The following is a 20,372-nucleotide window of genomic DNA, read 5'->3' on the forward strand; positions in this document are numbered from 1 at the left end:
TCCCATGGTTCATCGAAAAGAGAAAGAGAAAGTGAAACGGTAGCCTAAAACTCAGGGAAGTAGGCTATAATATCCACCATCATCGTCTCTTATTCACATTTGCCCTCCGTTCCGCAAAATAGAGGGGCATTTCATTGATTCCAGATAGGAAAGTTAGTGCTTTTGTGTGTTGTTTTATTTTTTTAACATTATTTAATAAGGTATAGCTATGTCCCGGGGTTCGAATGCTGGGTTTGATCGACACATTACAATTTTTTCACCCGAAGGCCGCCTTTATCAAGTCGGTAAGGACATGCATTAATCTAATCTCATTTTGCTTTCTCCGTCAGAACTTCTGCAGCAGAACTCGAACAGACGATGATCGCACAGGAGTGAAATGTTTTCTCTAGACTGTTAATCAAAAGACAGAGTCGCTTGTAAAAGTAACAAAAGTTTAATTTTGCTATAATGCTCTGTCGACCATACGTCACGTCGCGACCAGTCAAGTCGAAATGAATGTGAAAAGTAGCCTATTTAATTAGAATATATCAATCGCTATGTCGCTTATTCCCTTAGCTATTCTTTTTTCGTATGTGTGTATTACTATGTATCCATATATTCTGGTTTCTAACTTTGATGTGCCCTGTGGGTGGATTACAGTACCGCTCTTGTCAACGAATGAGTGCTTCTCTTATTAGACGCGGTTGGTCACGGTTTCATTGTAATAATGTAAGATGTAGGCTAAGTGCAGTATGAAATCTTTTGACACGAATGATTAATAATGGAGTCACTTTGATATGTCTTACAATGTAACACGCTGTCAAATACATTTATGTAAATAGCCTATTTAATGTAATTTAAGGCTAAATTTGTATCGTAAGTTCTGTCCTGGTTAATGTATTCCTGTTTCTGGTTTTTACTATTTCTATTGATTTCCAAACACAGCTCCTTCAATTTTTGTGAAGGACAAATAATATAAGCTATTTTAATTGATTGATTGATTGATTGATTGGTTGATGCTATCTGTCTCAGAGTATGCCTTCAAAGCCATCGCCCAGAGTGGTCTGACATCAGTGGGCTTAAGGGGGAAAGATTGCTCCGTGGTTATCACACAGAAGAAAGTTCCGGTAAGAGATGCAAGGGTGACACTGCCCAGCTAAAACAACGCTCTCAGTATATGCCTGAGGGTTGCTGTAATGTAAGAGCAACGTTGGCAAACGTTTTGCCGTCTCTTGGCCAATTGCTCGTTCAAAGTGATGTGAAATGTATACATGAAGCTTCCATCTGCCTTTGGAGTCGAGTGCTTTATAGGCAAGCTGCGAGCACAGCGGAACAGCGTCTGAATACGAACATGAGCACCTTAGTCCAGCCGCATTGTCCTTAATGCGTACGCGTACCTGCACTGTCCAGACCTGCACATTATGCCAAACAAACTACGATGTTTTATGAGATACAGAAATAAGTCGAGACAGTGGCCTATTTAAAGTGGCTTTGCCATGCACCCAGAATCAGTGTTTGGTGGAGCTAACCCCGATTGCTGATGTGATGGCTGCCAAATCTCTGTTTTCAGTTGTTCCCAAAATACATTTCAGTTCATTATGCAGTTTTCTTTTGGGCAGCCTGTAGCATAGTGGCTAAGGTACATGACTGGGACCTGGAAGTTTGGTAGTTCAAGGCTCGGTGCATGATCTGCACAACTGTTGGGCCCTTGACCCCACATTGCTCCAATAGGGGATTGTCCCCTGCTTAGTCTAATCAACTGCAAGTCGCTTTGCATAAAAGTGTCAGCTGAATAACTGTACTGTACTGTAATGTAATGCAGTTCAGTTATTCCATGAGTAGTACAGTAGTCTGCCTGGGAGATATTGGTGTAAAAGCATCAGATAACAGAAGTTAAATGGACGGAGACGACTTGGCCATTGAACCCAGTGTCCGTCTGTCACCATGACCACAGGACAAGCTCCTTGATGCGTCCACCCTGACCAACATGTACCGCCTGACCCCCCGCATTGGCTGTGTGATGACGGGACACTGCGGTGAGGGGACCCCGACTTCACCCCCAACATGGCCTGCGCACTGCAGCCACTTGCCTCTATATGTTGTGTTTTCACACACTCGTCACACACGCAGTATGTCTGTTGTTATGGTGACAAACATGACTTGATATTGAAGCTCTTGTCAATTTAAAGGTGCAATAGGTAAGATTTTTGTGTTAAAACATTGCTACGAGACCATTGTAAATCCCTTCTTATGATTGAAAAAGGCTCACTGCCGTTTGACTGCCCTCTGCCTGTGCTTATAGTCCTTGATGTCCTTGATGCTATCATCATTGTTCCTCCGTTTCACACATACACACACACACACACACATATGCACACACGCACACATACACATACTCCCCTCACTCTCTCTCGCTCTCCTCCCCCAGCCGATAGCCGGTCCCAGGTGCACCGGGCGCGGGTAGAGGCAGCTGAGTACAAGTACAAGTTTGGCTATGACATCACGGCAGACATGCTGTGTCGCAGACTGGCGGACATCTCGCAGGTCTACACGCAGAATGCCGAGATGAGACCCCTGGGCTGCTGTGAGTCTCTCTCTCTCTCTCTTTCTCTCCTTCTCTCCAGGCCTTAATCCCTCCTTCACCCCATTCGATTCATCCATTCTCTTTCTGTTTCTCTACTGGATTTAACCCCCCACCCCTTTCTACCAGCCCACTTTACTCACACCTCCTTTCTCTCTCCCTTTCTTCCAACCTCTCAGTTCTCTCTCTCCCATCTCTCCTTTACCCCTCTCTCTCTTCTCCTCATCCCTGCCTCCCTCTCTCCACTTCTCTCCCTTCCTCTGTCAGTGTTTCTCTGATAAACCATACCTGCTCCCTCTCACAGGTATGACCCTAATTGCGGTAGACCCAAAGTTTGGCCCCGTGCTGTACAAGTGTGACCCAGCTGGCTATTTCTGTGGCTTCCGGGCCACCAGTGTTGGCGCCAAGCAGACGGAGGCCAACAGCTACCTGGAGAAGAAGCTGAAGAAGAAGCCAGACCTTTCCTATGACAAGACTGTGGAGGTGAGACTACACCCAATGCATGCATTATTGCATTACAGTTATTTAGCTGACTCTTTTATCCAAAGTGACTTACAATTGATTGGACCAAGCAGGGTACAATCCCCCTGGAGCAATGTGGGGTTAAGGGCTTTGCGTGGACACTGACTCGCAGATATTAATGTCAGTGGGTTGGTTTTGTATATGGGTACGGGTCTGAGATTTGCACTCACTGAGCATGTTATTAAGAATATTTTAACTTTATTACACCTACTTATTCATGCGATTATCTACTCCGCCAATTGTGTGGCAGTAGTGCGATGCATACAATCATGTAGATACAGGTAAGGAGCTTCAGTTAATATTCACATCAACCCTCAGAATGGGGGTAAAAATGTGAGCTAAATTACTTTGACCGTGGAATGATTGTTGGTGGCAGACAGGGTGGTTTGAGTATCACACAACACATCATAACTCTAAGTGGATAGGCCACAGCAGTAGAAGTCTAAAAAATAAGTCTATATTTTTAGAAATACCTAATAAAGTGCTCACTGAGTTTATATTACTAATGAAACTGTGATGTTGGGACATCATATGCTGAGATTTCTATCCGTTTGATAGCTTGACACATGCTGTTAAATCAGATGTGTGGATGTGATATTTAAAAAAAAGTTGCATGTAGCTTATTTATGTGACAGGAACAGCTGGCTCTGCGTGTGGATCCCAGTGCCTCAGGTTACTGAAACCTCAGGTCTAATCCTAGCGTTTCCACACCTCTCTTTCTGTCTGACCTCTCTCTCTCTGTCTGACCTCTCTCTCTCTCTGTCAGACCTCTCTCTCTCTGTCTGACCTCTCTCTCTCTCTGTCTGACCTCTCTCTCTCTCTCTGTCAGACCTCTCTCTCTCTCTGTCAGACCCTCAGTGCAGTTATCTAGTGAAATCGGTTATCCTGCTCTTTGTGGAACAGGGTCCAGCTCTGTCAGCACAAGGGTGACTGGAGTCCTCTCTCTCTCTCTGTTCCTTTAGATGGCCATCTCCTGCCTATCCTCAGTCCTGTCGCTGGACTTCAAGTCCAGTGAGCTAGAGGTGGGTGTGGTCACCAAAGACAGCCCCAAGTTCAGGTACAGACCACCCCTCACTGCCCCGCTCTGTTTCTGACCCCATCCAGGTGTCCCCATTTCTGTGCCCAAACACGTCCAAGCCCTCCTAAAGATATAATGCAGTACATTCAATACGCATTTAACACATCCGCATAATGCCTTCTCTTTAATGACATGTCCGCCATTGGGGGAATCCATATCATTTAATATCAGGGTTTGGGCATCTGTGTGAATTTATGATGACAATCTTGATCCTACTGTATGCTCTCGATACCATTCTACGAAACTATCAGTGTCTATACTGATTCTAGGGTGCCTCAGTAATTTTCATTTTTGGGGCGACATTCGTTCAGGAGGTAAGAGCAGTCATCTGGCAGTCAGAGGGTTGCCAGTTGTGTTGAAGTGTCCCTGAGCAAGACACCTAACCCCCAATTGCTCCTGATGAGCTGGTTGGTGCCTTGCATGGCAGCTAATTGCCGCTGGTGTGTGACTGTGAGTATGTGTATGAATGGGGGAATGAGAAGCATCAATTGCAGAGCGCTTTGAATAAAGACACTATAAAAATTCCAACCATTTACTTGACCTGGACCATTTACCATTTACTTGATTAAAGAAATCTTACGTTCAACATACTGCCCATAGCAATACTGACTAAAGATGGTGAGTTAGATTATTGAAACTTGACTATCCCCTTTACTGTCTCTTACTGCTATGAAAGTGACATAAATCCAGTCTCAACTCTGTGCGTGATTAATCGACCATGGAATGGAAGAGCAACTTGCTGGTTTGCTGATGACAATTTATTTTCTGTCAGTCGATTATAAAAGTATCCAGTGGCCTCAAGCCAGTTATTGCTTTTATCCAGAGAATAGTTTAATAGTTTGCCATTTAAACTCTTATTTTTCATAGTGTTCATACTACCTATCGACATTTCCGCTTAACATGGAAGTGAAATGTTTTGCCGTCTTCCAGAATTTCAGCTAGATTGCCTGATTGGTGGTCAGGGATTAATTTCTCTGTTTTTCTCACACTGGATCAAATAGTTTTTTCCCTCTGGGTCATAACCACAGTAAAGCATTGTGCAGCACCCTGATTGTACACAGAATGAGTGCAACGTTTGATTGATTGATTGAGTATTTGAATGGCAGCTATTATATTACCTCCCTGGGGGTGAGGAAGTGACCCTGTGTGAGGAAAGGGAGGTCGATCCAGTCTTATTCTGACACCGCTTTCTAGGACAGAGCACAGTCAGATCTGTCCTAGATTATGTGACTGCGTGTCTGCAACCAACATAGAAGCAGGAAAGGTTCGAGACTTTCACTGAACAAACGGTAGTTGTTTTGGCTAGTAAAATACAGTGATAATAAAACAATTTCAAATTTTAAAAAAAGTTTCTTTTACAGTCTACAACAACAAAACACAAGCATGAAACTTGGCTTTGTGCAGATTAACTCACATCGGATGACATTGTGGCGTTGACCTATATGCCATAACAATGATGGAACCTGTCTATAGAAATCAGATGAAGACTGGAGAAATGACCCTCCATTTTGGTGGAGGTGCACTGTGACACACAGCCATCGGTAAGCGACAGCTCTGACGGTTTAACGAGGGATGTCCACTAATCCGGGCCTGCCTCTTTCCCAACAGGACACTCACGGAAGCGGAGATTGAAGTGCATTTGGTGGCCATCGCCGAGAGGGAATAGACGCACACTCTTATCAGACAGAGACACAGACAGACTGACAGGCAGACAATAGCAGATTTTACATAGGAGATGTTTTTAATGGTTTAAGCCCCTGGTCTATCAGTCCAATTTGTATATTCTGGCTGCTGTAACGTCATCTGGAGTTTCATACACACAATATCCCTATGACACTTCATCTCAACTTGCATAAAAGTCAGTACCGTGATTTTCATATCGTGTGGATATTGAATAAAGGAGTTAATTTTGAATTATGTGACACGGTCTTCCCCAAATTGTTGCAGACATTTTGTCTTTGCTGTAGCCTGACACTGATTACCAGATACAGAGAAACACACTATTAAACATGCTAGTATGTTTGCGAACACTAATCTGTAGTGCTCAATTAACCACTCACATCAAGTCCTTATTGTGAAAGTTACATTTCTTACAAAAAACATGCTTTCAGAAAGCAGATCTTAGCAGCTCTGCTGTAACTAGACTGGTCCCATATTTACCTAATCTCTAACTATGTGTCTGTTGACAGTAATTCATACAAATTTATAAAGTCATGTCCCTATTTTGTGTAATTGCCTAATGAAAATGATTTTGTGCATAAAATTTGGTCAGATCAGCAATTAGTCTGTGTTACACTCAAGGAAAAGCAGCTTTAGCATTCAAGCAAAATTTGCTCCAACATTTTCATGGGACCATAGCTAGTGACTGTTTAATTAGCAAAAGTGAAATTTGACTAAAATGATTGTTAAATCTATAGTGTCACATTGGCTGTGTCACCTGTCTTTCCACGTGTGTACTTGTACAGTACTGTGCAAAAGGCTTAGGCACCTGTATAACATTCTGTACAGATAAGATTCTTTCAAAAATAAACTGAAAGGTCCTAAATAAACGTACGATACATGTTACATTACATTTTAGTAATTTGGCAGAATAGTTAAAAACTTAATCAAATCAATATTATTTGTGACCATCCTTCGGCGTTAAAACTGCATCACTTCTCTGAGATAGCCAACACTGTCCTGCAGTTCTATAAGACAATCAGCGGGGAGGTTGTTCCAAGCATGTTGGAGAACTTGCCACAGACTTTAGTTGGCTCCTTGCTTCTGATCTCAGACAGCCTTGATCAAGTTTTTTATGTAAAAAGTAATCAATTGCTTACAGTAATATGTTACTTTTTTTAATTAAATACAAAAATACCTTTGGAAAATGAATATTTGGAAAGCTCAAATGTGTTCTTTTATACTAACACACACAAAAATAAACATATATATAATAAAGTCTAGGGTGCCTAAGACTTCTGCACAGTACTGTATGCTGATGACTGTTACCATCGGAACCACATGATCCTATTCAGCCAATCAGCTTCCATGTGTGCCCCAGGCTTCTCCCATTGGTGCAAAGCCGTCTCACCCATATTCTGCCCCAGGATCACAATCTTGCAAAATAAAACACACCAAACAGGAATACCATGTTGCTTTCTGTCAGAGGACAAGAAATGCCTAACACTTACAAAAATATATCTTGATATATTAGCCCAAGTTCTAAGGTTTCATTGCAAGGAGGTCTATGTATAAAGATTTAGGAAATATTTAACAAGGATATGGTGAAAGAGGAGTTTAGAATTTTTATTATTGCATTGTTACTAGACTCTTTATTTGGATATTATTTAGGTGGCCATGGCCCACCTGTATCTTTGTAGTCACTTTGAATGAACCTTGACAATGACAATAGAGTCACATTGGTAAGAAGAAGTCTTACTAACATGACAATAAGGTTTTCAAGGAGTAGTCCAGTGTAAGAGCTATTATACAGCTTCAGGTGTACACATGCTGTCAGAAGGGTGATGTTCCACAGGTGACCTTACCAAAGCAAGCTTTTGTCAAAGCTGGCGTACCATTTGGTCTTCAGGCAATACCCCTGCCTAGTGCTTCTATGTAAGGAAGGCCAAATCCATATCCGTGTCCAAATCCGTCGCCATACCAACTTCTGCTCTTATTTAATTTGCCTAATGATTTGTTCATTTATGTAATAAATTAATTAGTTATTCAATCTAGCATAATAACTTCATGGAAATGAAGCTAAAAATATATAAAATAGCTTCCCACAACCTAATTATGGTCGCATGTCCATTATCAGCAGAGTAGTTTCCTAACATTAATACTCAATTATTCAACGTTGTTTAGCTCATTAGTGTGAAAAAAATGGGTGCCATTGATTCAAATCAGAACACCATTTCCTCTGCATAATGTTGTAGTTCAGAACACAACTTCCTCCGCATAATGTCGTAGTTCAGAGCACACAGGAAGTCAGCAAGTTGGCATTCTTCCCTGTCTATGTCTCCCTGGAAACCGAGAGTGGGAAAGTGGTTGGCTGACAGCATACATTTTGGAGGAAACAAAGGCTAGCCTGCATCCTCCCCAATCAACATGATTGGATAGGCTTTTAACGTATGCATAGGCTATGTCAAAACATGTTGATGGCACATTCCAATTTGGGTAAAAATAGGGTGTGGGGTCTTGGCCTTTCATTTTCAAGAGTGCATTTCTTTACGGTAAATCCCCTGCCATAAATGGATGATTCATGTAGCCGATATTGAATGGGTTTTTTGTAGATATTGTATCCCGCTCATGCCAGGACATTCTCTAGAGAATGAAATCATCTCCCAACTGTCGGTATTTTGTTTGTGCTCCCTGTCCTTAGCAAACGGTCTTCTCAGCTTGTAACGGTGAAATGTTCTGGCAACAACTTCTTGGCAAAGAATAAACCCAAAAATAACCTTACATTTCTAGATACCGTACAGTAAAGAGCTTAATCCCTGATTTCCCCTACACCTGTCTTTTTTTAAAAGCAACGATTGTGTTTTTGATAAATGCACTCGTTTATAAAGCATATTCTACTGCTTTGTGCTGGCCATATGGATATTATATGTCTATTCATTAATTCAGACAAAAATGCTACTTTCGCCTACCTGAAGTTATTTTATTAAAATGATATTTTTGTCGGCGGCACGGATGGCGCAGTGGGTAGCACTGCCGCCTCACAGCAAGGAGGTCCTGGGTTCGAATCCCCGTCGGCCGGGGCCTCTCTGTGCGGAGTTTGCATGTTCTCCCCGTGTCTGCGTGGGTTTCCTCTGGGTACTCCGGTTTCCTCCCACAGTCCAAAGACATGCACGTTAGGCTGATTGGAGAGTCTAAATTGCCCGTAGGTATGAATGTGTGAGTGAGTGGTGTGTGTGCCCTGCGATGGACTGGCGACCTGTCCAGGGTGTATTCCTGCCTTTCGCCCAATGTATGCTGGGATAGGCTCCAGCCCCCTGCGACCCTGATCAGGATAAGCGGGTTCAGATAATGGATGGATGGATGGATATTTTTGTCACATTGTGAATTAATTTGGCGGCGGCTGTGTGTTTGCAGTGTCGCTGCGTGCCGACACTGGACTTTAGAAGGCTAGCATGCATGTGCGTGTAGGATGGGCTCAAGGTGGACACACTAGACAAAGACAGGAGGCGGCATCAGTTTCATTTCAATGGTTTATTTAAGTTTTTTTTCCTCATGGGAAGCATTCTAGTGAAGAAAACAAAAGCAAAAATCGAGACAGAAATCTTATCAGTGTTACTGTTAGCGCAAGCCATCACTGCTAGGAGGTCCTGTCCTCTTCAAGGATAATAGAAAAAAAAGAAAAACACACATGCACTGATGTAGACAGTATTTCTTTAGAGTCAAGCTACTGTACAAAAAGCAATGAAGCTAAATTAAGTGCCGCTACACCATTTGTTTTTGTCTCTCATACCCCCCTTCTCTCTTTCTCGCTCTCTACCTTCCTCACTCCATGTTTGTCCCACTTCCAGTTTCCCTCCTTTTTCATTCCCTACCATCCTCTTTTCCTGCTCTTTATTTACACTTTCACTCAATCGTCCATTCGAAGCTGACCACTTCACCCAAGTCACCAGATTTAGCTTGGGATCTTTTGCGATCCTTCCAGTAAAAGGAAGCACACACGATTCGTGGTGCCTCGAAAATATAAAGTCAATCAATAATCAATTTACAGAAATAGCCAAGCTAACAATAACTCCACATGCTCCCAATGGGGGTTTTTCCCACTTAACCTCGATCATGCAGGTTCATTTGGGAGCACAGAATGGCACTACCTCTTTTTAGTTTATAGTTACAGAAGCAAACTTGGGCCTGCAAACTTTTAAGCTGAACTATGTCACGCTGGCCTGTCGCATTGGAGGCAGTAAAACACTATAAAGTAAAAGAGGTGGACAAGCTCAAGTCCAAACCCAGAACCATCACACACCCCCCAGAATACCTTCTACTACAATGGTACAGTCCTTGACAGAGAACTTCTACTTAGCCAGTGTGGTATTGTAAAATATGCCATCTCTCAAACAGACAAACACACGCACACGCACGCACACGCGCACACACATCATACACCATACACGCCAGAGCATTGTCACCTTGAACAGCAGTTTGATTTGCTGTACAAGACAACAGCAGTACATAGAACAGCAGTTAGATTTGCCTGAAAATGCACGGGACCATCTTTACACACACACACACACACACACACACACACACACACACACACCTACAGTCTACAAACTGCCGTGCTGCATGGAATGACACGGCGTTTGCAGGCTGCTGGCTCGTCTCCATGGCAACACTCATGGGTTACAGCACTGGGTGGCCGTTGATGATCAAGTCATCAAACTCCTCCTGCAGAGAGACAACGAGGAGAACCGCTCCACATTACTGCCCTTCCCGCTATGCCCGAGCTATCCCCCAAAACAAGCATCCAGTTCCCCAATCCACCCTTCCGTCCCTCTCACCTCCTCACTCTCCCGGTCCTCCTCTTCCTCGTCCTCCTCCCGGCCCCAGGGTGCAGAGCCGCCGCCCTCCCTCAGCAGGTGACGCACCTCCCCGTTGGGCCTGTGGAGGGCGCAGTAGAGGGGCGTGTGTCCCGCGTACGAGGGCTGGTCGACGGCGGCCCCCGCCCTGAGGAGCAGCCGCACCACCCCGGGGCTCTGAGACTCCACGGCCCAGTGCATCGGCGAACGGCCCGCACTCAGGTCCTGGCAGAGGTGCGAGAGGAAGGCCCCAAAAACCGTCACCCACAAGGGGAGAAACCACGTCTCACGTCACGGCAAACTCGGCTGTACGAGGGCTGTACGAGGTAGCGCGAAGACAGAGTAATTGAAAATCATTGTGTGTGTGACTGTAGTTTTATGACCATTACTCACATTTAATATGGGTAAAACTAAGGGGCTGCTGGTTATTGTAGTTTTATGAAGTTTAACATTACTCATATAGAACATGGGTGAAACTAAGGGGCTGCTGGTTATTGTAGTTTTATGAAGTTTAACATTACTCATACAGAACATGGGTGAAACTGAGAGGGGCCTCCTGGTTACTGTAGTTTTATGAGGTTTAACATTACCCATATGAACACGGGTAAAACTGAGAGGGGCCTCCTGGTTACTGTAGTTTTATGAGGTTTAACATTACCCATATGAACACGGGTAAAACTGAGAGGGGCCTCCTGGTTACTGTAGTTTTATCATTACCCATATGAACACAGGTAAAACTGAGAGGGGCCTCCTGGTTACTGTAGTTTTATGAGGTTTAACATTACCCATATGAACACGGGTAGAACTTTTAGGAGCTGCTGACAGTCCCCTCACTGCTACATTCTGCTGGGGGCTGACTTATTTTTGGGCCGTCTGTCACGGCAGTATGCAGCGTTGCGCTCGGACTCACTCTCTGGTTGACATCAGCGCCGGCGTCCAGCAGCATCTTCACGATGTCCTCGTCTCCCTTCTGCACAGCGAGGTGCAGAGCACTCAGCCCTGCGGGGGAGGGAGAGGAGAAGGATGAAAGGTCAGCAAGAAAGAAAGACCGCAAGTGAGGGATGAATGAAGGAGGATAGGTGAGAATAGTAAGTTTACTAGCACAGGAGCAGATGCCACTGTTCCCTGTTGCCTCACGTTAGTTAGCTAAACCGTTGTGACGGCCAAATGACGCGTTTCAGACTCAGTGCAATGTTTGTATCACCATTTAATCAGCATCATGGAGGCGCAAAATTTCTTACTGTTATTAGATGTAGCGACGTTGGCTTGCAATTCAAATGGTATTTAAATTGTATTTCGAAAAGCTATGCAAGCTAACTAGAGAAACACTAGCGTAATGTACAATAACTTTAAAACAAACGTCTTCAGGTTGGCTTGAAAAGCCCCTTCCATTTTAATTGTCAACATAGATCACAGAAGCAGCTGCGTTTGCATGAGCAAAAGGTTGCACTATTTTTACAAACCTATGAGAATAAACTTTAAACTCGATATGCAAGCAGGACAGCGAGTCACTTTGAATATCCAGTTAGGTGACGTTATGTAGTAATTGCGTGGACATTGATTGTTATTCCAGAGTCAAATATACAAATAAGAACTGTATGTACTTTAGGTTGTTTGTAATAGACGTTGCCATTAAAAGCTGTAGAACCCGAACCCAGACCTGAGGTTTTGGCAAAGCTTTTCCCCAGCCATCTTGAGAATGGCTTTTGCCAAAATGTTGGCTCAGACGTGGTAGTTCTTCTGTGTGTGCCCCTGATAATACTGTTTTTTCAGTTGTCACATGTGATGCCATGAACAAAATGTAATCTAGACTTCTGGTTTCTATATCCTCAACTAGCATAGGAATTGTGATTCATTTCTATAGCCAAACTGTAGTATAGGCTGCACCATTCTGGAGACTTGAGACTTGACTCGGACTCTAGCTCAGAGACTTGAGACTTGACTCGGACTCTAGCTCAGAGACTTGAGACTTGACTCGGACTCTAGCTCAGAGACTTGAGACTTGACTCGGACTCTAGCTCAGAGACTTGAGACTTGACTCGGACTTGCATTAAATGACGTGTGAACGTGTGTGTGTGTGTGTGTGTGTGTGTGTGTGTATGCGCGCGTGTGTGTGCGTGTCCGAGCCCGTACCGGAGTAGTTGGTGATGCGCAGGTGCTCTGGGTTCTTGGGGCTGGAGGTGAGCTCTCGCACGCAGGCCACCCTGCCCTCACGCACGGCCAGGTGCAGCGGGGTGTGACCCCCCCGCTCCTGCAGCTCCACACCTGCCCCGCCATACAGCAGCCCCCGCACACACTCCGGCTGGTCCACGATCACCGCCAGGTGGAGCGCCGTCTGAGAGAGAGAGAGAGAGAGAGAGGGAGAGGGAGAGGGAGAGGGAGAGGGAGAGGGAGAGGGAGAGGGAGAGGGAGAGGGAGAGGGAGAGGGAGAGGGAGAGGGAGAGGGAGAGGGAGAGGAGAGAGAGAGAGAGAGAGAGAGAGAGAGAGAGAGAGAGAGAGTGTCATTAGCTACCATTACATTACACATATCTCGTCTATATTTTTTTTCCCCATCAAGTAAAGGTATGGTTTGGAAAATGAATTGAATTGAGAAAGGGAGGAGGGAGAGTTAGAGATGGAGCAAATGCACAAGCTCTCTTCGCTCAAAGTGAACACATGGCCCATGTACCTCGGATAAACCCCCACACCCGATAGTGAATGCCCACTTGCCACTTGGGTAGTTCTAGCTCACCTGGCTAGAGTATATACAGGGCCAACCTTATGAAGATTTCTGGCTACTTTGTTGGCTCAATAAAACAAAGTAGAGTGGCAGAGACAGCAAAAGAGAGAAAGACAGAAAAACATGGAAAATGGAACAGAATAAAGAAGGAGAGAGGGGCAAGGAGAAAGACTTATTTACTTATTCACAGACAAATTGCAAGTCCCATCGAGAGCACTGGCAAGTATCGCATCATGTTTCATGTCAGGCACGATGAAAATCAGAGGCAAAAACTGGATCGTACCTCAATCCAGAACACAATCATACCAGTACCATCAATAGCGTCAACAGAAATAGCAGTGGCACGCAAACACAGACGCGCACACAAGCGCTGCACACCTGCCCCAGGTCGTTTTGAATGTCCAGGTAAGGCGTAAAACTCTGATCCAGAGATATGACCCCCAGAAGATACTGCACAAAGGACCAGTGTTCATGGATGAGTGCCAAGTGGAGTGCCCTGTAAGACAGAGGAGAGAACGGTGTCCATCTATTGTTAGAAAGCCTAGAATTGCAGAGCCCATTAGCGAAGGCCTTTATACATCGTAGCCTACGTTACAAATCAATTTGAAAGGACATACAATACAATCCTGCCCATGTCATTGTTTAATTAGCCACTACCAGTAGCGGAGACCAGTTATGTGGTCGAGCTAGCAGACAAACCAGTTGTTTTTAACCTATACTCACGTGTCTCCGTCCTCCGACACAAAGTTCAATGTGTTGAAGATTTCCCTCATCTGGCGCTCCTCCAGTGGGCCCGTTTCCACTCCACCCCCTGTCAAGCTGCTACTCCGGTCAACGGGACCGCTTCCAGCTCCTTCTCCCAATCGCATGGTTCCCATTCCCTGGGAAATGCAACTCAACATGTCATCCGTTATCGAATCGCCCAGAGCCGAGTCCAGTCTCTCGCCACAGCCAAGGGAAACGCAGGAGTCCGTGGGCCGCGGTTCGGATCTGGTTTCGGCGCTGACGGTAGTGGATGGGGTAGATTCCCAGGCTGGAGAGGACTCGTTTTCATTACCAAACGTAACATCGAGGCCGAGCGCCCCGCCACTAAGACACCCACCAAACCCGCTGTCGCACCACTCTTCCAACGGGACTGCGTGGATCCCTTTGGAACTTTCGTGTTTAGCGAATCCGATGCCGAACCCAGGCCGTACATGTTGATCTCCAGAATCCGGCAAGGTTTGCGACTGCACCGTCTGTGCTTGCATGTCCTCCATCTGGACCAAAAAATGGGCTTTATAACGAGCAACGACAAAAAGTATGCAATATTTTACAGTGACAAGCCAGCGATGTTTATGTCCTTTTAAGGGTGCAAGTGGCCCCCTTATATTCGCAGATTGTACCGAGGACAGCTGAAAAGCTGTGACGGCTAGCGAGTCATTTCATCGAATTTCATCTTAATCGTTTCGGTTCTGCGTATTAGTCCTGCGAATTTAACGCCATAGATTTTAGTTTCTGTTGGACGAAAGGTGTTTTGCTGTTCTGGGGAATTCCCAATCGCCCCTCTTATCATATCGAGACTGTCTGCACTCCACTCTGCTAGAGAGCTTCCTTTCCAGGCCGGAAGTTTACCAATTGTTTTCTCGCACAGCGATCTGGGTTATGAAGTTAAATATAACCACAACACATCATATTCCAATATATCAACAAAGCGTTAATGTTTTTATATGCACACAAATAACACGTACGTATTTCTGTTTGTGTTTTGTTTATATGCAAATGAAAAAGCATCGTTATTTAAGTCATTCATTAGCGCAAAAATAATATTATCAATGAGCTGTCATCGAAAACTCCATACAAAACGTATTTTATTGTAAGGTTGGCGATGTATTGCATTGCTATATAATCGTATGACCTTAATGTAGCAGAGTTCTACATTTATGTTCATTCACATTAAACGGCGTAAATTAAAAGTGACACCAAAAAGCACAAGGTGGCGCACATGCTTCGTGAAAAAAAGAAAGAAAGAAGGAAAAAAGCCCAAAACACCAATCTACTAGACGACTCGTGTTGTTTTGAGAATGAGAACAAAGGAACACAATTTTCTCAAGAAAGGTTAACATGGGCACCATCTGCCCACGAAGCTGTGTGATCGATGTTTTTGCGGTAACCCGTAAGCCATAGTGACATATCTGTTTGGCATGTAGGCTGCAGTTATAATTTGTTTGTACACGCCCCTGTTTTAACTAAAGAGGGGTTTAGAGCACAGGCACAGGTGACAAGTGCCCTTGAGCCAAAGGTGTCAACCACCCCTCTCTGTGAAGTCGCCATTTTTAGGCACATTCAGTTGCATAAGAAACAGTAAATGTAGGCTCATGGTGTAGAGCAAGGACGAACTGCAAATGCTTAAACGTGAAAGCAGTATTTGTAAATGCTTTAAAAAACTAAATTACTGTATGCTTTTATTTTTTGTAACATATGTTGGAAGGACTATATTGTGGATTTTCTTATGCTGCTGACATATCTATAAGTGTGATAAATTATAAATTACCTCCCTGGTTGTAATTTCAGTCAAGTTTAGTTGAACACCCAGCACTTCTAGTAATGCCACAATCATTTAATTCTCGGATTTGGGTAGGCATAGGGACTAGGTAGTGTGTACCAGGGGGACATTACTTGATCATTTATTTTTTAAATGAATACATTTAATATTAATTACAAAAGTCACCTTTTATTTATAATTTCTGCCTATACGGACAAGTGGTAACTTCACTCATTCATTCATTATCCTAACCCGCTTATCCTGAACAGGGTCGCAGGGGGGCTGGAGCCTATCCCAGCATACATTGGGCAAAAGGTAGGAATACACCCTGGACAGGTCAGCAGGGCACACACACCATTCATTCACACACTCATGCCTATGGGCAATTTAGACTCTCCAATCAGCCTAACCTGCATATCTTTGGACTGTGGGAGGAAACCGGAGTACCCGGAGGAAACCCACGCAGACACGGGAGAACATACAAACTCCGCACAGAGAGGCCCCGGCCGACGGGGATTTGAACCCAGGACCTCCTTGCTGTGAGGCGGCAGTGCTACCCACTGCACCATCCGTGCCACCACAAGTGGTAACTTACATTATGTAATGCATTCCTGGAAGATATTATCACAGGTTTTTGGTTCCACAGCAGCTGATTGCACAAAGCTTTGCAGCTGGATGCGCGAGGTCGATAAGATACAGATAAAATGTCTGAGTGAACTCAAAAGCTGATTTTCAAGACCGTTGTCATAAGTCTTAAAATGCTCTCAGATTTTAGCATGTGCATAAGCCAGCTAAACACAAAGGATAGATAAGACATTGTAATGAAATGAGAGGAGTGTTGAATGAAAGCTTTGCTTATAATTCTCAATTTAACCTCCATCGGGCTCAAACTATAACCTAAAAAAGGAGTCAACTTCACAAAAAACTCCTCAAACAGTTGATGTTGTTTGTTCTGACAGGCTTGAAATTGCCCAGAAGGCTCACCTTAGTCCTTGGGCCCAAAGAAAGCTATGACTTCGGGCCTGGAAATGATCAGCAGAGTGGTGATTATTTAAGATAATGAGGTCTAGCACCCTATTACGGCATGGGCTTAAATCAACAGAGAACTGAAACAACCACTTCATGCCTCACCTCTTAATGCAGGATGTAGGACTGGAAGAAAGGAGGGCATTGATGAAATAGGGGGGTGGGAGACATTGAGAAAGTGAGGGAATGGGGATGAGGGGGAGTGGTAGTGAGCAGAGTGAGCATGAACAGCGTGCAGCATGGTGGTAAGAGAGGGGAGTGGAAAAGCACAAAGGAGAATCTTCTGAGGTGCTATACAACTGTTGTGCCCTTGAGCAAGGGAGTTGTTTTTACTCCAACCGTGAGAGGGGCTGCAGTGTCACCTGCTCCTCTATCCACTCTTCTTCTCTTTCTGTCTCTTTTTTCACTCTCTCTCTCTCTTTCTCTTTCTCTCTGTACCTTTCCCCCTCCCTGGTTCCTGAACCACTGTTTCTCGGTGAAGGGGGTACAGTCAGCCTGATGGAGGTACAGTCAGCCCAGGCATGGAGGAAGGCAATGTACCCTTGACCAGTGTGCCGAAAGTCCCAGCGCGCAATTTAGGAAATGACATTAGGCCTGCATTTCATTTACCCCCCCCTCACGGGGCCTGAGTATTGATTGGGCAGGGAGGGGGTGAAGCTGTGAAAAGAAAAGAAAAGAAAAGAGAGGCACGGAATGGAATGAAAGTCTGCAGACCGGGAGGAAACGCAGCTGCCGGGGAGAAGGGGGGATGAACAAACAGATTATTCCAGTGGAATGGACCGTCTGCCGCGGTGGGACGGAGGGCGGGAGCGAGGGATGGAGGGAAGGGCGGGTGCGGCAACTCCCCAGAGAGGGTCGGCGCGTGACCGAGGGCCCTCAGCGTGTGTGGGGGAACGCGTTTCGGAAATGGAGAACTGTGCCAGATTGGCGTGCGTTTGCCCAAAGCGAGAGCCCCCACCCCGAGTAATCATCGCTCTGCAGACAGATGCTCATCCATTTTGTGTTCGCTTTCCATTTTCAAATACAAGGCCCGCCCCGAGCTGATCTCTTATCTGTATTTTACAACATTGGCCTACAAGAGAGCAATAAAATTGCATTGCTTTTCAAGTCATGTTTTGAAACGCTATCACTGCATTTTACACGTTGCCAAAGGTGGTTTGATGAAATGCAGCCTTTTGTTACCATTACCCTTTCTCTGTTTGTGTAAACAGTTGTGCACATGTTTGTATATGAATGCATTTTTAAGTATAATTACTCCACACAAGATGCTCTGTGCTATATTCTGTACGCACGGAGGGCGAGTGTGTGTTTACCTAACCGGTGTGTATTCAGGGCATTCATTCTAATGATTAGCCTGCATCTCGAATCCCGGGAGCTACTTCACATTCAGTAAGTGTATCACGTGCACCTCCTCAATCAATGTTTACCATGATTAATCTGAGTGGCTAGTGGCCCTGTCCCACGCAACGCCACTGCTCTTATGGACTGCCTCATGAACTACTCTTGCTGCCTGTAGTATGTCGTGGAGGCTGCTCGAAATGGTTCCTCTTCTTTTCTGAATGAACGAGTGGCTTTACCTGGGAGGTGTCAGGTCTGGGGGAGGGTCCTTGAGGGTGTGGAGGTGATGTTGGATCTCTGTGGAAAGAAGCTCATTCAAGTGCATTCATGCACTCTGTCTCTGGGAATGGGTATGGAGTATGTCAATGAGTATGGAGTATGTCCATGAGTATGGAGTATTTCAATGAGTATGGGGTATGTCAATGAGTATCGAGTAGGTATTGGCCCCTCCTCCAATACCTACTCTATACTCATTGACATACCCCATACTCATTGAAATACTCCATACTCATTGACATGAGGTGAGCCTAGTTTTGGTGGGACCCCTCTCCACAGATAACCCAGCGGGACAGGGGGGATCCTCTGGGTCTCCGCAGCTGTAATTTGGGGCAGAACAACGATTCAGCACCATGGCTTTATCGAGCAGCTGCCAGGCGCTGTAATATGTGGGTCCCATGGGGTCCACCCGCTAACAGGGCCGCTTTTAAACCTGCCAGCTGCCCCTCACACCAGAGGCCCTAAATCACGGTCCCCAAAGATCGACCGCGCACGCGGGGACCACGCTGGCGTGTGTGCGTGACCAGCTGCTCCTTTGGTGGAGGGGGGGGGCTGATTGACAGGTGGGCCTGATGACACGGGTGTTCGAGTCGCCACCCACAAGTGAGTCCCCGCACAGCACACCCCTGGAGGCCAGGTCTCACGCCACAGGCTTCCCCTCGCCGCCCTCATATTTATCTGTCCTCTTCCTCCACAAGTTTAGCACCCCGCAAGCAATGTAACAACACGCCTACAGTTGTCATGACATCCACAGCATGGGTGAGCTGTGCTAGGATTTTAAGTCCACTCATTAGTGAGTACAAACAGTGCCTGAGTGTACGGTGTATGTGTGTGCAGGGACATCAGGAACATAAATATATAAACACTGATGTACGCACACAGTATGCGTTCACACACACCTACTGTACACACTGCTTACTGTGTACTGTTCACAATTGCCTGCATGCTTGTACATGATTGTGGCCATAACTGTCACCGGGGAAAGCTATTTATAAACGGCAGCTTCATGGTGGTTGCCATGACCAAAGCCTTTGCATCAGTGGCACATTCAATTGGGTCCCATTTTTTTAGGAGCAGCCCTAATATTTGCTGCATAACCTCTTCATAAGCAATACAGAGGCATTCATAAAAGGTGGTTGCCGTATGATGTGTGTAAATGGAAAATAAATGTAATTCGGTAAGTTATGGCAATGTCACCTACTTCCCCTTATGCCTAATTTAGCTTATTCACAAAATGTACAGTATATGTGTTTTATGAATGTCTATGTAGTGCCTATGGAGGAGTTAAATGACTCTAATGAATGGTCATTCATAGAAAAAGTTGACATTTTAAGTGGGGTGTGCCACTCTGTGCCCTGCAGCTCCAAATGTTATTCATTAATAATGCACTCATGTGTGCATGCGTGTGTCTGTGTGTGTGTGTGTGTGTGTGTGCATGCCCCAGTTAGCACATGTGTCCCTGTGCATGTTAAATATAGCCAGGTGGTGTATGGCGATGACCTCTTGAATCTGGTAATCAGGAACAGCTCAGGTGATGCAATGTCAGAATGATCCCCTTGTCTGACGCTAAGCTGCGGTAAACCGTTAACAGCGCTGTCCGGCACACCGCGGCCTAATTAATCTTTTGAGGTCAGCGCCCACCGCGTCTGCCAGTCCAGTCCCGCTCCCAGGAGCCTTCCTGATCCTCGTCCTGGGCCTCGTCCAGGTAAAAGACTTCCCCGTTTGTGTGAAAGCTTAATTAATGAAATATAATTGGACAACATTAATAAGCGTTGTCCAGTATGAATGATTAATCCCAGTTAGCGCTGTCGCACATG

At 45.1% G+C, this 20,372-nt stretch overlaps 2 protein-coding genes across 2 annotated transcripts; one reads left to right on the top strand and one right to left on the bottom strand.

Annotated features, from left to right (window-relative positions):
* Nucleotides 1–23: 23 nt before the first annotated feature.
* Nucleotides 24–6,074, top strand: LOC133108364 (proteasome subunit alpha type-6-like). Its single transcript, XM_061217860.1, has 7 exons — nucleotides 24–284; nucleotides 1,012–1,106; nucleotides 1,934–2,015; nucleotides 2,408–2,563; nucleotides 2,865–3,043; nucleotides 4,045–4,139; nucleotides 5,769–6,074. The coding sequence occupies exons 1-7, from the start codon at nucleotides 209–211 to the stop codon at nucleotides 5,824–5,826; spliced, it is 741 nt and encodes a 246-aa protein (XP_061073844.1). The 5' UTR covers nucleotides 24–208; the 3' UTR covers nucleotides 5,827–6,074.
* Nucleotides 6,075–9,331: 3,257 nt separating this feature from the next.
* On the bottom strand, nucleotides 9,332–14,994 carry nfkbib (nuclear factor of kappa light polypeptide gene enhancer in B-cells inhibitor, beta). Its single transcript, XM_061217856.1, has 6 exons — nucleotides 14,115–14,994; nucleotides 13,770–13,887; nucleotides 12,806–13,007; nucleotides 11,583–11,671; nucleotides 10,655–10,897; nucleotides 9,332–10,541 (listed from the first exon to the last, which is right to left on the bottom strand). Exons 1-6 carry the CDS (start codon nucleotides 14,648–14,650, stop codon nucleotides 10,497–10,499), a joined length of 1,233 nt encoding a protein of 410 aa, XP_061073840.1. The 5' UTR covers nucleotides 14,651–14,994; the 3' UTR covers nucleotides 9,332–10,496.
* Between the last annotated feature and the right edge of the window lie 5,378 nt (nucleotides 14,995–20,372).

This window comes from Conger conger, chromosome 13 (assembly GCF_963514075.1).
Source record: "Conger conger chromosome 13, fConCon1.1, whole genome shotgun sequence".
NCBI lineage: Eukaryota > Metazoa > Chordata > Actinopteri > Anguilliformes > Congridae > Conger > Conger conger.

Coding starts and splice junctions, on each gene's coding strand:
- LOC133108364 (XM_061217860.1), top strand. CDS start 209: ATGTCCCGGGGTTCGAATGCTGGGTTTGATCGACACATTACAATTTTT. Junction 2,016..2,407: donor TGTGATGACGGGACACTGCG/GTGAGGGGACCC, acceptor CTCCTCCCCCAG/CCGATAGCCGGTCCCAGGTG. Junction 2,564..2,864: donor GATGAGACCCCTGGGCTGCT/GTGAGTCTCTCT, acceptor TCCCTCTCACAG/GTATGACCCTAATTGCGGTA.
- nfkbib (XM_061217856.1), bottom strand. CDS start 14,650: ATGGAGGACATGCAAGCACAGACGGTGCAGTCGCAAACCTTGCCGGAT. Junction 11,672..12,805: donor GCGCATCACCAACTACTCCG/GTACGGGCTCGG, acceptor CCTCCCCCGCAG/GGCTGAGTGCTCTGCACCTC. Junction 10,898..11,582: donor GCGCTGATGTCAACCAGAGA/GTGAGTCCGAGC, acceptor CACCTCTGCCAG/GACCTGAGTGCGGGCCGTTC.